This window comes from Dipodomys spectabilis, unplaced genomic scaffold (assembly GCF_019054845.1).
Source record: "Dipodomys spectabilis isolate Male_0828 unplaced genomic scaffold, ASM1905484v1 ptg000370l, whole genome shotgun sequence".
Lineage (NCBI taxonomy): Eukaryota > Metazoa > Chordata > Mammalia > Rodentia > Heteromyidae > Dipodomys > Dipodomys spectabilis.
In genome coordinates this window covers 420,285-436,580 of record NW_024871047.1, presented here as the reverse complement: position 1 = coordinate 436,580, position 16,296 = coordinate 420,285, and the positions used below count along the sequence as shown (strand labels likewise).

General features: G+C 40.4%; 1 protein-coding gene across 1 annotated transcript; it reads right to left on the bottom strand.

The window, feature by feature from the left end:
* Positions 1 to 11,724: 11,724 nt before the first annotated feature.
* On the bottom strand, positions 11,725 to 13,467 carry Nap1l2 (nucleosome assembly protein 1 like 2). Its single transcript, XM_042666922.1, has one exon. The coding sequence runs from the start codon at positions 13,465 to 13,467 to the stop codon at positions 12,055 to 12,057; it is 1,413 nt and encodes a 470-aa protein (XP_042522856.1). The 3' UTR covers positions 11,725 to 12,054.
* Positions 13,468 to 16,296: the final 2,829 nt, after the last annotated feature.

Genomic DNA, 16,296 nt, shown 5'->3' with positions numbered 1-16,296 from the left:
TTTGTTGACGGGCATTGTTTGACAAACGATAATTGCCTTAGATCTGTGAACAGTCAGGGGCAAAGCCTCCTTCCTACCTAAGGAGGAATGTTGCTTTTATGTTAATACCTCAGAAAAGGTCATAGATTATATAAATTAGGCCTCTTATCTAGTACACAAAGTTATTACTGTGTATGGATGGTAGGGTTCCTTTAAGGACCAGCTCCTGAAATGGTTGTGACTATTTATCACTAATTTAATCCTCCTGTTCATTTTCTGAGGAAAATGAACTTTGGACCATGACTACTACAACAACATATTGATTTTTTTCATTTTGGTGGGGTTTTGTATTTTAATTTCTTTTTTTATTGTGAAAATACTGTACAGAGGGGTTACAATTACATGGGCAAGGTAATGAGTACATTTCTTATCAATCATTGTAGCCTCCTCCTTTGTTTCCCCTTCCCATCCCTTCCCATCCCTCCACATCTCCCCAATCCTCCCCCTGCCCCCGACCAAAGTTGTAAAGTTCGTTTTTCGACATAACGACTTGTACATCTCATTGTTGCAGTGAGTCCACCTGTATCCCTATTTAAACGATTTGTTATTGCCCTTCCCCTCCACAAATTATACTGACATCAAATACAGTGAAAGCAGGGGAATATTGATTTCTTTAGACAGCAAGTCATCAACAAACAGGAGCAATTCTTCCTCCTATAAGGATTTCAACCTGTTCTTGAAGTGCCCGAAAACTTAAAAGACATCGATTATACACAACAGTTCAGGTGTCTGGTGGCCATCCACCCCCTCCTACTATAACTAGTGCAGGACAAGAGATAGGATCTTGACAGGTAGAGTCTACAGCCCCATGTCAGCATCAATGAAGTTATAGAAAATGACACACTTTTCGCAAACCAAAAAGAATTTGTCTCTCGGGAGAAATTGAAGCAAGTTAGTTACAGGACAAAGGCTAAATCAGTCCTCTCTCCTAGTTACATTCTGGGAAATATCCATGAGTCTTATTTCCTCCCTATCACTTCCATAACTACTCTTCCTTGTGGTCAATCAGTGGTCTATTTGATATTAGAAATTCTTCCTTAGGTAGAAAACCCTTGAGCCAAACTGAGGCACCTGCACAGTGGAAAAGTTTATGTCCTTGGCCTGACCTTTTCAGACCAAACTCCTTCATGTTCATGCATATATGTCGAATCTCTTACATATACTTAAAATTATAGAATGGATGAACCAGGATATGACAAGGACACCTGCACCTCCATGTTCATTGCTGTACTATTCACAATAGCCAAGATATGGAAACAACCTAGATGCTCCACAATAGATCACTGGATCAAAACAATTGTGGTACCTACATACAATGGAATTTTACACAGCCATTACAAAGGATAAAATAATAGCATTCACAGGGAAATGGATGGAACTAGAACAAATCAGCTGGGTGAGGTAAGCCAAGAGCAGAGAGACAAATGGCACATGTTCTCCCCGATATGCGGAATTTAGATTTAAAACACAATGGAATATAACAAAGTATGCAGGATTTTAGACATCCATGTACAGTGAGACCAAAAGAGGATAATCTTAGGAGAAAAGCACCAAATTGTAATAACCAAGCATCTTTTCATATGTATATAAAATAATATACATACTGAAACAAACTCTTAAGATTAGGAAAGAAATGGCCTTTTTTAATTTGTCTTTTTGTTTTTAGATGACTCTGTATTCTTTACCTCATCTACGATGTACACATGTGCACATCTGAGGGAAGGTAGAGGGAGGGCACAGAATCAGCTGCACTGGTCATTGATGAAAGTGAACCAAACAATTCATGGGTAGAGATGGGAGGGAGGGAATGGGAGACAATGAAGGAACAGATGATACTAAGCAAAAGGAAAGGGAATGTACTTGTTACTTGTATGTAAAGGTAACCATGCTGTGTATCACCAAAACAATAAAGTAATTTTAAGAAATTATGGGATGGGCGGCTGGGAAGGTGGCTTAATGGTAGAGCGCTTGCCTTGCATGCATGAGGCCTTGGGTTCGATTCCTAAGCACCACATAAGCAAAAAGCCAGAAGTGGCGCTGTGGCTCAAGTGGTAGAACGCTAGCCTTGAGCTGAAGAGCTGAGGGACAGCGCCCAGGCCCAGAGTTCAGGCCCCACGACCGGACCCAAAAAAAAAATTATGGGATGGCAACTATGTACATGTGTCAATCTTTTCCAAAATTTACCAGGCCATGATGCCTTATTTCATGAAGATCTATCTACTATCATTACTATGAAGTATTATCATACTTTTCTGGTCCTAGAAAGCTGAACTATACCTGAACTGGAGCTGTCTAGCTCCAGCCAGCTGTTTCTCTTCCCAGTGTCCTTTTATTAAACTCCTCTATTGTCACATTACTTTTATAGGTGTCTTCATTCAATTCTTTGTTTGACATGTAAGAATCTGGGATTTTTTGCCTTTGTGACCACATTGTTAATATTCTTACTAAATTTTGAACTATATAAGAAAAAGGTTGGAATCTGTTAAACTCCAGATGGTTGTGGCCAAGGGATAAGAGAAACTGGGATTTCAACCTAGTAACAAGTGGATTCATCTTAAGCTAGATAGGAAAAGGGTCCACTCTTATAGTAGGCCCTATGATGGTATACATTCTCATCAGTAGAAGCTATAGAAGCCAGACCATTTTTCCTGTGTACTCTTCAAGAAGGAGGAGTAGGGCATAGAGAGAGGAGGGAAATTGTCACTTAAACAATTCTTAGTAACTCTCCTTCTTGGTGTTTTTTTTCTTTGTTTGATTTTATGTTTTCTCTCTCTTTTTTTTGCTGGTCCTGGGGCTTGAACTCAGGGCCTAGGCCCTGTCTTTGAACAAAATATAGCAATTTTAGGTTTGGATTCCATTTTGTCCAGGAAATGTGTCAGCAACTGCCCTTGATCCCCTTAGGCCCAAATTCCAGGAACAACTCTCTACAGTAAGTTCCGCCAACTATAGTTAATCAGCAGATAACGGGAAAAACCCAAAGTTCCACATGTTCCTGCAAGTTAAAATCCACTAGGTTGCGGCTCAGACCATCTGCTTTAGCCAATCATTTTGAAGAGCATCAACCCCATGAACCAGCCAATCCCCAGTACCTGGTTAGGTCCCGCCACTGGTTACGCTAATCATCTTTTAGAATTATTTTATGATTTTCCCGCGGTGTGGTATGATGTGTTAAGTGTTGCAATGACGCATAGAAGTCCCTAAAAACCCTATACAAACCCTGCTAGAGGAAGGGTGGGGGCTCTCAACTCTGACCTGTTGCATCAGGGACAGTTGTGAGTCCAGGCTCCAGCTTGCAATAAACGACTCTCGTGTACTTGCATCAGAATCGGCTCCTTGGTGGTCTTTGGGGATCCTTATCTGGGCACAAGACTACCATTTGAACCACAGTGCTACTTCCGGTTTTCTGGTAGTTAATGGGAGATAAGAGTCTCAAGAACTTTCCTGCCCAGGCTGCCTTAGAACCATGACTCTCAGATCTGTCTCCTGAGTAGCTAGGATTACAGGCATGAGCCACTGGGACCTGGCGCTTATGGGTTTTTGAGAACTGCATTAAGACGACTTTTTTTCTGAGAAACATTGACTCCTTACTGGACCCATAAATTGACTCAGAACAGGCTAGCTAATGGCTAGGCAGCTCAGACTACTTTATTTTTAAATCTATGTCCTTTTATCCTGAGCCACTCTCTCCTGCAGTCCCTTTATACTCATCTTGGAATCCAGGCTGGACTGAACCACCTGTTGGGCATCAATGGCTTATTGTATCAAAGCTCCTTCTGAGGTCACCTTTGACCACCTCGGAACAAGCCTGTGACTTGGACCATGCTAACCACACATACCTTTCCCACTTTCTGCCCCTCCCCCATTCTCCCTATTTAACCTATCACTAAAGATGCCTTTGTTTAGCTGTCACATAACAAACTGTATTCTGCCATTCATCACATCTTTTCATTTGACATATAGGGATGAGATGTGGAACCCCTAGAGTTTCAGCCTGGGATGTAAAACTGTAGTTTCAGTCATGGAAGCCCAGATGAACACCTAACCATAAAACCAACCAGAATTAGAAAAATCCAAGGTGGTGATAGACTGTGTGCAAAAAGATGGTAAATGTAAAAGAAAACTGGCATATAATTCTTTTCCTGCCTGGTCCGAGGACATCTGCCCTCTTTTTGCCATAAAAAGGAAATTCTCTTGTCCCACCTCTGGGAGAAGTTACCTATACAACATGAGCTCTTCCTTTTCTATTCTTTGACATAAGAATAAAGTTTCTGCTGTTCTTTGACAAACCTAAATTCATTTTATTGGCATGAGCAACAGGTGCAGAATAAACTTTCAGGGACAGTTGATGGCATGGTCTTATGGGAAATAATGATGCAAATGAGTAGAAAAGTAAGATTCACTTCAGAAGAACAATTTCTGTAAAACAAAGCAACCTTCCTGCCAGACAAAAATAGAGTCCTTCACAAAAGGGACTAAATTTGTCTAATTGAAGCTAGGTGGACTTACAATCACAGAAAACACTCAAGCAGATTTTCCAGTCCCAAACTATAACAGGTACTCAAAAGCTGCTTTTGCTGCAAAAACACAAACTCCCTACTTGAGCCCAGGAATTAATTGCTAGTAGGATAATAGCTTCACATTCTGGCCTCTCTTTTGTATGCTTCCTTGATTCCGAGGGTCTGTGCTATAATTACCTTGGGTTCTAGGAAGGACAAGATTAATTGATAACGTTTTTACAACAGAAAATAACCTTAAGGAAAGAAACAGCAGAATGACTGTAGTTGGGATTGTATCTGATTTTTTTCCTCTTCTATTAAACCTATAACAAATGTCTGTATGGGGAACATGGGATGAAATGCATACCTTTCCTCTTCCTGCTTTGTTAATTAAATCTTTCTTTAATTTCCCCTATTCTTGCTTCTTCATTTGGTATGTTGCGGTGAGGGGGCAGATTACCATATAGACTTAGGAATTTGGGCATGGAGCCTAAAACTCCTGTGTAACAGAATTATATGGAGGAGAAGGGGGCTGAAGATAAAGTTGATCATCAATAGCCAATGATACGGGGCTAGGAGTTTAGCTCAGCAGACAAGTACCTGCCTGGCAAGCACAGGCTGAGTTCAGTCCTCAGCTCTGGAAAAAAAATAGCCAAATTAGCTACATAATAAATCTTCCACTAAACCCCCCCCCAAAAGCCAGGCCTGGTAGCTAATTCCTATAATCCTAGCTCGAGAGATTAAGATCTGAAGGGTCACAATTCAAAGTCAGCCCAGGCAGAAATGTCTAAAATGCTCCATCTTCAAAACTAACCAGCAAAGAGCTGAAACTGAGGTGTGGTTTAAGTGGTAAAATGCCAGCCAAGCAAGCAATCAGTTATCAAGTATCAGTGAAATAAAAATAAAAAGACAAAAACAACCCCAGTGTCTGGAGAGCCGGGTCACCAAGCACACAGAAATTCTTCGAAGGAATGATATGGTGAACTACTGGATCAAATTAATTGAATCAGAGGAAGAGGTTAGTGGAAAGCCTGGTTGGTAGCTTGTCAATCAGAAATACATGCAAAACAATCAGGGGTTTTCAGATGGAATCTAAAGGGGTGGGGTGACAATATTGGGAACTGAGCCCTGAAGTTATGGGAACTGACACTATCTACAAGTTCAGAGTATCAGAATTGAGTTGATTTAGAAGACACCCAATTGCTGCCCACAGTAGAACTTACTATATGTTGGTCCATGGTGGGAAGATATTCTCACATCTTTCGTGGGTGCAATTCTTCTGTGCTAATTGTTGTGATGTGAAGGTAGAGGAGAAAATAATTTGTTTTTCCCAAGCAAAAATGGCAAATATACATGTGGGAAAAATGTTCGCCGTCATTAGGCACTATTGAAATGTAAGTTAAAACCATAGTAAAACAACTAAAATTCTAAATAGTTATATCAAAGAGTATATTTAAGCTGGATTTCTCATAAAATGGTGGTTGAAATATAAAATGATACAAACACTGGAAAATACAGTGTCCTTAAAATTAAGCCCACATTTACCATACAAAAAATTGACCTATGTACATAGGAAAAATTAGACATGGATGTTCATGGAATTGTAATTTATACTGATAAAATTTGAAGGGCAAACAAAATATTTGTAAATCAGTGAATGATTGACAACTATATACTTTACATCGATCCAAATGGGAAACTAGCAATAAACTGGAATGAACTATTGATAAAGACAACTTTGGTGAATTTCAAGATTTTTCGTTATGCTCAATGAAAAGCCAGTTTCAGCAGGGCACTAATTTCTTTTGGTTGCCTTGTGTGCACACAGACATAGGCACACTCATTAAACTAGAGCAGACAGAGGATTCAATCTCCTCTTTTCCCAGTTCTTATCTGTATATAAGCACACACCCAAAGGGCAATGATTTAGAAGAACTAGAGTTCTTTATGATAAGTGGTCATTTTGTTGTCATGTACTCCTATGCGATTTCATTTTCTATCTCACTTGCTTTCGTACACACACACACACACACACACACACGCACGCACGCACGCACGCACACACACGGGGGAGGGGGAGGGACGGAGAGAGAAAGAGAGAGAGAGAGAGACAGAGTGAGAGAGAGAGCACCAGTGTGTGAACAAGCAGGATGGAGAAAAGTGGATTACACTTTGTCTGTATGACCTTCATAATTTAGGGGAAGTTTTCTTATGTGCCAGTATTGGGCTTAAACTCAGGGGCTCTTGTTCTCTTTTAGCTCTTTTGCTCAAGGCTGAGGCTCTGCCACTTGAGCCATACCTCCACTTTTGGCTATTGGCTGGTTAATTAAGAGTCTCCATTACTTTTTTAGAATGCCTAGCTACAACAATAAGACAAGATGCAAACAGGGAAAGATGAAGTAAAATTCTCCCTCTTTGCAGATGACATGATCTTATATTTAAAGAATCCCACGAATTCCAATCCCAAATTACTCGAGCTGACTCAAAACTTTGGCAAGTATATAGCAGGGTATAAAATTAACCCTCAAAAATCAATGGCTTTTCTGTATGCCAATAATGAGAAGAGCGTGGCTAAAATCAGGAAAGCAACTCCATTCATAATAGTCCCACAAAACATAAAATACCTAGGAATTAACAACCAAAGAAGTGAAGGACCTCTATGATGAACACTCTAAAAACCTGAAAAAGGAAATCAAAACAGAACTTATAAAGTGGAAAAACCTCTCATGCTCCTAGATTGGAAAGATCAACATCATGCAAATGGCAATACTTCCCAAGGCTATCTACAAATTCAGTGGGATACCTATCAATATTCCAACCTCATTCTTCAAGGAAAGAGAAGAGGTAATCCAAAAATAAAAGACCTTGAATAGTAAAAATGATCTTTAACAGAAAGGACAGTGCTGGAGGAATATCAATACCAAATTTCAAACTCTACTACAGAGCCATAGTAATCAAAACAGCTTGGTACTGGCACAAGAACAGACCTAAGGACCAATGGAATAGAATTGAAAACCCAGAAATGAACCAACAGACATATAGCCATCTAATCTTCGATAAGGGAGCTAAAAAAAAATAGAATGGAAGAAAGACAGCCTCTTCAGTAAATGGTGCTGGCAAAATTGGTTAAACACCTGTAGAAAACTAAAGCTATATTCTTATATATCACCCTGCACCAGAATCAACTCCAAATGGATCAAAGACCTCAGAGTCAAAGCAGACAACCTGAAAACATTACAGGAAGGAACAGGAGAAACCCTAGGTCTCCTTGGCACAAACAGAAATTTTCTTAATAGAGATCTAGAAACAAAACAAATCAAAGAAAGGTTGGACAAATCGGATTGGATGAAGTTGCAGAGCTTCTGAATGGCAAAAGACATAGATAGCAAGATCAATAGAAAGCCCACGGATTGGGAGAAGATCTTTACTAGCCATACAACGGACAAAGGTCTCATATCTAAAATATATCTGGAACTCAAAAAATTAAATCTCCCAAAAACAAATCCTCAAAGAAACAACTGCCCAATAAATAAGTGGGCTAAACACTTAGAGAGAAACTTCTCTGAAGAAGAAAGAAGGATGGCCAATAGACACATGAAGAAATGCTCAACCTCCTTAGCCATAAAAGAAATGCAAATCAAAACAACATTGAGATACCACCTCACCCCTGTTAGAATGGCATAATCAAGAACTCTAATAACAACAGATGCTGGAGATGTGGCCGGAAGGGAACCCTACTGCATTGTTGGTGGTAGTATAGTATAAACTTGTTCAACCACTTTGAAAAGTAGTATGGAGGTTCCTCAAAAGACTCCCCATAGAGCTCCCCTATGACCCAGCAATCCCACTTTTAGGCATTTACCCAAATGATCACAAACAAGACCATACTAAAACTACCAGCACAACTATGTTTATTGCAGCATTATTTACCATAGCTAAGATATGGAACCAACCCAGATGCCCCTCAGTAGATGAGTGGATCAAGAAAATATGGTATATATACACAATAGAATTCTATGGCTCCATCAGAAAGAATGGCATTGCCCATTTGTTAGGAAATGGAAACACTTGGAAAAAATTATATTAAGTAAGCCGGGCCCTCGAAACATAGGTACCATGTTTTCCCTTATTTGCAATAACTAATATATGTCTGAAGCAAGCAGAAACGATCAGATAAGTTGATGTTAGGCAAAATGAACCCCAAGATAAGGACTCAAATGTTTTTTTTTCTTTCTTGCAATTGTTTCTAACATATTTATAAGATATTTCTTTGTTGCTTTGTATGTCCCTCCCCCATGGTATAATCCCTGTTTTCACTGTATTTGATGTTGGTATAATTTGTGGAGAGGAAAGGCAAAAACAAATTGTTTAAATAGGGATACAGGTGGACCCATTGCAACAATGAGATGTACAAGATGTTATGTCAAAAAACAAACTTTACAACTTTGGCGGGGGCGGGGGGGAGATGGGGATGGGAAGGAATGGGAAAGGGAACAAAGGAGGAGGCTACAATACTTGATAAGAAATGTACTCATTACCTTTCCCATGTAATTGTAACCCCTCTGCATGGTATTTTCACAATAAAAAATACTAAGGTAAAATTTTATTTTTTAGACATATTTTGGTCCTACACTCTAAGAAAGGGTACTGTCAGGTAGCCTGTGGCTGGTGAACTACCCTTATGTTTTAAAGGATCCTTATACTAGTCCTAAATGCTTTAGGAGTGATGACAGCCTCAAAGGAAAATTAGAAGCAGCCCTAACATCAAGAAGGTAACCTGAGGGCTGGGAAGGTGGCTCAGTGGTAGAGTGCTTGCCTTGCATGCATGAGGCCCTGGGTTCTATTCCTCAGCACCACATAAGCAAAAAGAAAAAAGCCGGAAGTGGCGCTGTGGCTCAAGTGGTAGAGCGCTAGCCTTGAGCTGAAGAGCTGAGGGACAGTGCCCAGGCCCAGAGTTCAGGCCCCATGACCAGACCCCAAAAAGAAAAAGAAGGTAACCTGTGCCGGACACCAGTGGCTCACTCCTGTAATCCTAGCTACTCAGGAGGCTGAGATCTGAGGGTCATGGTTCAAAGCCAGCTGAAGCAGGAAAGTCCATGAGACTCTTATCTCCAATTAACCACCAGAAAACTGGAAGTGGCACTGTGGCTCAAGTGGTAGAGTGCTTGCTTTGAGTTTAAGAGTTCAGGGACAGCATCCAGGCCCAGAGTTCAAGTCCCACAACCAACAACAGCAACAAAGAAGCTAGCCTGATACTCACAGGTAGGTTATGTTAGTCTCCTGTAAGAAACCATTTCACAGAATACCAATCTCAAACAAAATTACTGTAGGATAATAAATGGAGATATAGCAAGATCTGTTCATTTTGTCTCAGCAGTGAAAAAACAAGGTTACTGTTCCACCCACATACCAACCCCTTCTAAAAAAAATGCAGGTTAAAATGAGCTGATACTCTCCTTTATAGATTATAGTTTCATCTTCGTTCTTGTCTATCCTCTCTATGGATAAGATTTATCCTCTTTATGGATAAGATTTATTCATCTATTAATAATAAAACAGCCCCAATTTTCTGTTAGCATTCCCCAAGAGTAAGCTCCTATTTTTTAAGACACTATTCTAAATCTCACAACCAAAGACTAAATTCTGAAATATGTTCTTTTTTTTTTTTTTTGGTCCGGTCGTGGGGCCTGAACAGCTCAAGGCTAGTGCTCTACCACTTGAGCCACAGCGCCACTTCTGGCTTTTTTTTTCCTTATGTGGTTCTGAGGAATCGAACCCAGGGCCTCATGCATACAAGGCAAGTGCTCTACCACTGAGCCACCTTCCCAGCCCCTGAAATATGTTCTTAACCCCTACTTCCTGATTCATTCCACTGTGTGTTCTTCATTGCTGCCGTGGGGAATAAAGAAAGCTTGTTCAACCATACTTGTGCCTGCCTTTGGCAGGAGACCTTTGGCACAAGAGCTATAGCTAATGTATCCCGGGCTGTCCTCCAGGTAAATGGTGAAGAAACCCCTTTACATTGTAGCTTATGGACAGGAGAAATCGTATGATCCCCAAGTGACCTCTGAAATAGGAGAGGTACACTCATTCCTGATTTTATTGGGGGTGGGGTCTTACTGGGGTTTGAACTCAGGGACTCACCTTTACTAGACAGACAGGCACTCTACCACTAGATCCATGGCCCCACCTTTGTTCCTGATTTGATTTTTTAATGCATGATAACAGTACTCCTAATTAAAAAGGGCCTAACCTTTGGGAGAAGAATCTGGGGGAGTTGAAGTTGGAGTTTTTGTTTCCTTACAACTCTGTGGCATGGAAGTGGACTTGAGATTAGAATGACATCAGTTATAAATAATAGAAGATATACTTCCTTGTACATCTTAGCATAGTGCTAGTATGCATGTGTGTGTATATATATATATAAATCATGCATGTATAACCACATAACCAAAATAACTGTGAGAAATAAATAATATATAAATAGTGCTTATCTTTGGTGAATTATAAAATGGCTTTTGGGAAGGGAGAGTGCTGGGGTTTGAACTCAGGCCCCCATGCATACTAGTCAAACACTCTACCACTGGTGTCATGCCTGGAGCTCTTGGCTTTTAGTTTTAATTAATATATATTTTTAATATTTTGCCCACGATCTCCAATAAGCATGTTACTTTTGTAATAGAAAATCAATTTGAAAGCATTAAATGCCCTGAAATTTTTATTCATTTTATTTTCAGTGAAGAACATGAAATAAATATCTTTCCAACATGGTAAAATGTCCACATTCAATGAATGATTGAACCTACTGCAGGAAAAGTGTTATACACTGGAATCACAGTTCATACAATTACACAGAACAATATTTACAAACTTTGGAAAAATACTGTTACTAACACTTCTTTAATGAACAGGAATCTCAATACAGCTATGTTTTATTATTTATCACAGTCACATAACATACAAGTCTGTATAGAAGCTATTAGTAACAATAAATGTAGTTTTTACCTGAAATTCTTAACCATATACAGGTCTCTTCTTAAGCATTCAAATTTAAAATTGCACTAAATTTCTACTGCAAAAAAAAAAAAATCACAACAAAATGAAACCCACTAGCTAAAGGACTAAGAAAACAAAAACAAACCAAAAAAGCTCCCCAAAACAGCAGTAAAACCCCATGGGTTGGTTCCAAAAATTTTTTCTTTGCAAACGAATATTGATTTCATTTAGCATTTCTGATCATATTCACAGGCACAGATTAATAGTTACATGACAACAAGACTTCAGGAAGATTAAACTACACAGCACTGTGTTAATGTCTTAAATCATTTATCACAGTCCACATGCCTTAAACACATTCTTCCACTAAAATGCAAGGCCAAATTCATTAGAATTTAAGTTTTTAACATTTCCGAGACATACTTTCTTACAGTACAAGAGAAATACAGATTATAAGACTCCAATTGATTTTTTACATCTTGAGTAACTAGATAATTTCAGGGCTATCTGTATGTACTCTGCTTTAACGATCAATATCTTCCACCAATGCCTCAAGATTTTTGCAACAGGCTTTAACCTCCTCAATCGCAGCCATCCAATTATCGTAAATAATTTTGTCATAAATTGCATCATTAACTTCCCTAACTACACCCTCCTGCTGAGACTCAAGGGCATCACCCGAAAAAAACAACACTGATCTTGGAATTATGTATGTACGCAGATTGTGACCAAGTAAAAAATCTTCATTTCTATTTCCTCCCTTCAAGTTGATGCCATGAGGAGAGAAAAAATTGAAGAATGACTCCTTTGGGAAATCCTCAGTCACAGTTCGGATTGTTCCCCAGATGCGATGTTTTTGCTTCTTGGTGATGGTCTTCATAGTGACATTCTTTCCTTCATTCCAATCTATGTCACAGCCTGTGGAATACTCTATTGCGGTTCCCCTGTAGGGATGGGGATCGTAGCAATCTAGCCTCGACTTCAGCACGTAGGTTTTGGTCAGCAGCTCATTTTTGAAATATTCATTGGGCTTGAAGTGGAATTCTAGTGTAAAACTCAGCGGCTCACCAGGATCTGAAAGCTTTACTTTAATATCTGTCAGGAGCTTGAGAATAGGCTCGTCATATTTCTTAATCCAAGGAGTGAGGGCTTCAACGTTTTTTAAAACAGTCAGCCAAAAATCTGGAATTCCCTTAGGATCCTCTTTATTCTCTTCTCCTCCAGTGGCCGCAGCGACACTAGCTTCCTCCTCCTCCTCCTCCTCCTCCTCCTCCTCCTCTTCTTCAATGGCATAGTCATAATAATAGTCCTCATAATCCTCCTCTTCATTTACAAACTCATGTACCATGGCCTCCTCATGATAAGGCATGTCTTCGCTATCATCCGTTTCTTCTTCCTCTTCTTCCTCCTCGTTTTCGGGCTCTAATTTATATTTGCATTCGTCTTCTGTAGGCTCATAGATTGCATTGATGATCTGACGTCTTTTTTCCAGTAAAGGTTGATACATTTCAGCAAACTTTCTTTCAATGTCATGAAATTCCCTCAGGAATTTTGCTTCTAAATTGGCCGCTCGAGTTTGAAGCTTTTTAAGGGCCAGCACCCGGTACTTCACTTTCACAGGGAGACTTTCAACAAAGTCTGTATCTAAAAGATAACCAATGAGTCCTTTTGGGCGTTCTGATTCTGCCTTCTCCGAATCTCCACCTTTCTCCCCATCTTTCTCGGACCCGGACCCGGCAGCAGTGCCTTCACTTTTCTCCCCTTCTTTCCCAAGCCCAGCTGTGGCTCCTTCAAAGTGCTCCCCATCATCTCCAGGCCCAGCGGCAGGCTCTTCACCGCCCGGCACTAGTTCCCCGGATCCCTCCATCATTACCACGCTGTCAACCTCTTCCAGACTGCATTCGGACAGTACGCTGGGTTCAGCTAACTCAGCCATTTTTTCCAACCGCTCGCCTAAGGTGACTCCGCGAAATCAGGAAACCTGACACTCACCAAAATATCCGAGGCAGATGCGGCCCGGGCAGCGGTGGCTGGAGCTGAGCTGAGCGTGGGAACAGGTTGCCTTAGGGCTAATCCGCAGTGCTGAGGCGGAGAGCTGCAACTGGGGAACTGGAGCGAGCAGTGGTGGCCCGGGTGGGGATGGCGCTGGCGATGGCTCCTGTGATGGTCCTGAAGGAGTGCACCAACCACTGCAGAGAGCCGCAGCGGGCAGCTGCTAGCAGCTACTGCAGCCAGGAGAGCAAAAGAAAAAAAAATTAAAAAAAAAAAAACCTCAAAGCCGCAATATGATTGTGTAGCTGTCTCTTGGATAAATTGTCTTGGTGCATCTAGCTTGCTGCGTCACCCCATTTCCCCTCCCACAACTCTGCTAGAGCAGATTAGAATCTCATTTGCCAGGATGCGATGATTGACAAATGCAGAGCCAGTAAATTATGAGCTCTATCAAATATTCAGCTCTACTCACCTTCCCAAGTTCTCTAATATGGCTGATTCACTCCCAATCCCGAATCATCCTCCATCCCATCTCCCTATGGCGTTTTCTAGAAACTCACTGTTTAATATTCATTGCATTTCTCCAACTGACATACTTTTATAATTTCAAAAACGCTAAGAGAAAATAGTGACTAAAAGCATGCTAGAAAGTGGAAGAAAATAAAGCACCCACGTGTCCTACAGCCCTCTGATTATTAACCTGGATCTCTGGAGAGGACAGCAGTGAGTGGTAGAGGAAATTACAAACAGGTCCAAAAACGTTTAAAAATACCAAAACAATTAGCCATGATGAACTTTGGATGATGTAACTGCCAGTGATTTAGGCAATCCGTATTCTGTTTTTCTTTCGACAAGGTATATGATGTGAAATTGGAAAATTTTAATTTCCTATGAGAGAAGGGAGAGGTGAGACACAAGTGAAGGTGAAGAGCCTCTGAGGAAAAACCAATACAATGTGTCCACCTAAGTAACTGATGAGCCATGAAAGAGCCAACCAGTCGCCTGGCTTATCAATAAATAAACCCAGTCTTAAACTGACTCCATTTCTTCTTTCTTCATACTTGCTCTAAAAGCCATGAGAAATTTTAAGAGAAAATCCAAGACTATCAATATTACTGTGCAATAATAACTAGAAGAATCCTCTATGTAGGAATCATTGGTAATGTTTATTTTCTTTATATTTACCATGCTAATTGTGTGTGTGTGTGTGTGTGTGTGTGTGTGTGTGTGTGTGTGTGGTGGGTGTGCATGTACTTTTGTGCTAGTACTGGGGCTTGAACTCAAGGCCTGAACACTATCCATTAGCTTTTCCACTCAAAGCTAGCACTCTACTATTTGAGACACACCTCCATTTCCAGCCTTGTGCTGGTTAATTGGAGATAAAAATCTCATGGACTTTCCTGCCCAGGCTGGCTTCAAACAGCAATCATCAAATCTTAGTGTCCTGAGTACCTAGGAATACAGGCGTGGGGCACTACTGCTGGGCTGCTGGTCATTTATTAATTAAACAAAGTTAATGCCTTTAAGGGTCTATTCTTGATTTTCAATCTTAAAGAATAGTTTTTATTGTTCTACCAACACACAGATGAGCTGTTACATACTACATTTATTTCTAGATTATGTCAGTTTATAGATTCATTTATTTATTTTCATGTAGTGCAAGCCATTAGCAATCTAGTAGTTCTATAGTTACAAGTCTTGTTACTCAAAGTTTCCCTTTCCTGGGGAAAGGGAAACATTCCCTGAATGCAACATTCCCTGCAACATTCCCTGAATCATGCATGCTCATTTGTGGACTTTGGGATCCTTTTCTTTTGAAGTGGTTTGAACACATATTTGTTTTTAGGCTGAGGATTTTTTAAAATAAAAATTGGGATAGACTAGTTTATAAACATTTTCTTATCAGTATACCCTAATGTCCTTAAATACAATCCAACAATATAATGTTAAAGTAAAATTCATTGCTACTTAAACATTTTGTGCAGTTAGACTAAATATACTATCAAGGATAAGGAGAAAGGGGCTGGGAAGGTGGCTCAGTGGTAGAGCGCTTGCCTTGCATGCCTGAGGCCCTGGGTTCAATTCCTCAGCACCACATAAGCAAAAAGAAAAAAGCCGGAAGTGGCGCTGTGGCTCAAGTGGTAGAACGCTAGCCTTGAGCTGAAGAGCTGAGGGACAACGCCCAAGCCCAGAGTTCAGGCCCCACGACCGGACCCAAAAAAAAAAAAAAAAAAAAAAAGGATAAGGAGAAATGTTCTTCACTTATTTTCTCTGCTTTTTCCCCCAGTACTAACGATTGAACCAAGAGCCTTGTGCATGATAGACACACCTTCTCCCAGTGAGCTACATTCCTGGATAGTTTTTATGCATATTTTACCATAATGAAACAACAAAGACATAAAACAGTATGATAAAAATGTCAACAGGGCTGGGAAGGTGGCTCAGTGGTAGAGCGCTTGCCTTGCATGCCTGAGGCCCTGGGTTCGATTCCTCAGCACCACATAAGCAAAAAGAAAAAAGCTGGAAGTGGCTCTGTGGCTCAAGTGGTAGAGTGCTAGCCTTGAGCTGAAGAGCTGAGGGACAGCGCCCAGGCCCAGAGTTCAGGCTCCACGACCGGACCCAAAAAAAAAAAAAAGTCAACATTTGACATTAATCAAGTTGCATTTTACTCATAAACTGACCTGTTGCCAGGGCCTGGATGAACCAGCAGCAAAGGAGTGACTCAAATGATGAGTTTTCTCCAAGAAAGTTAAGGGAAAGCACCTAGAAATAT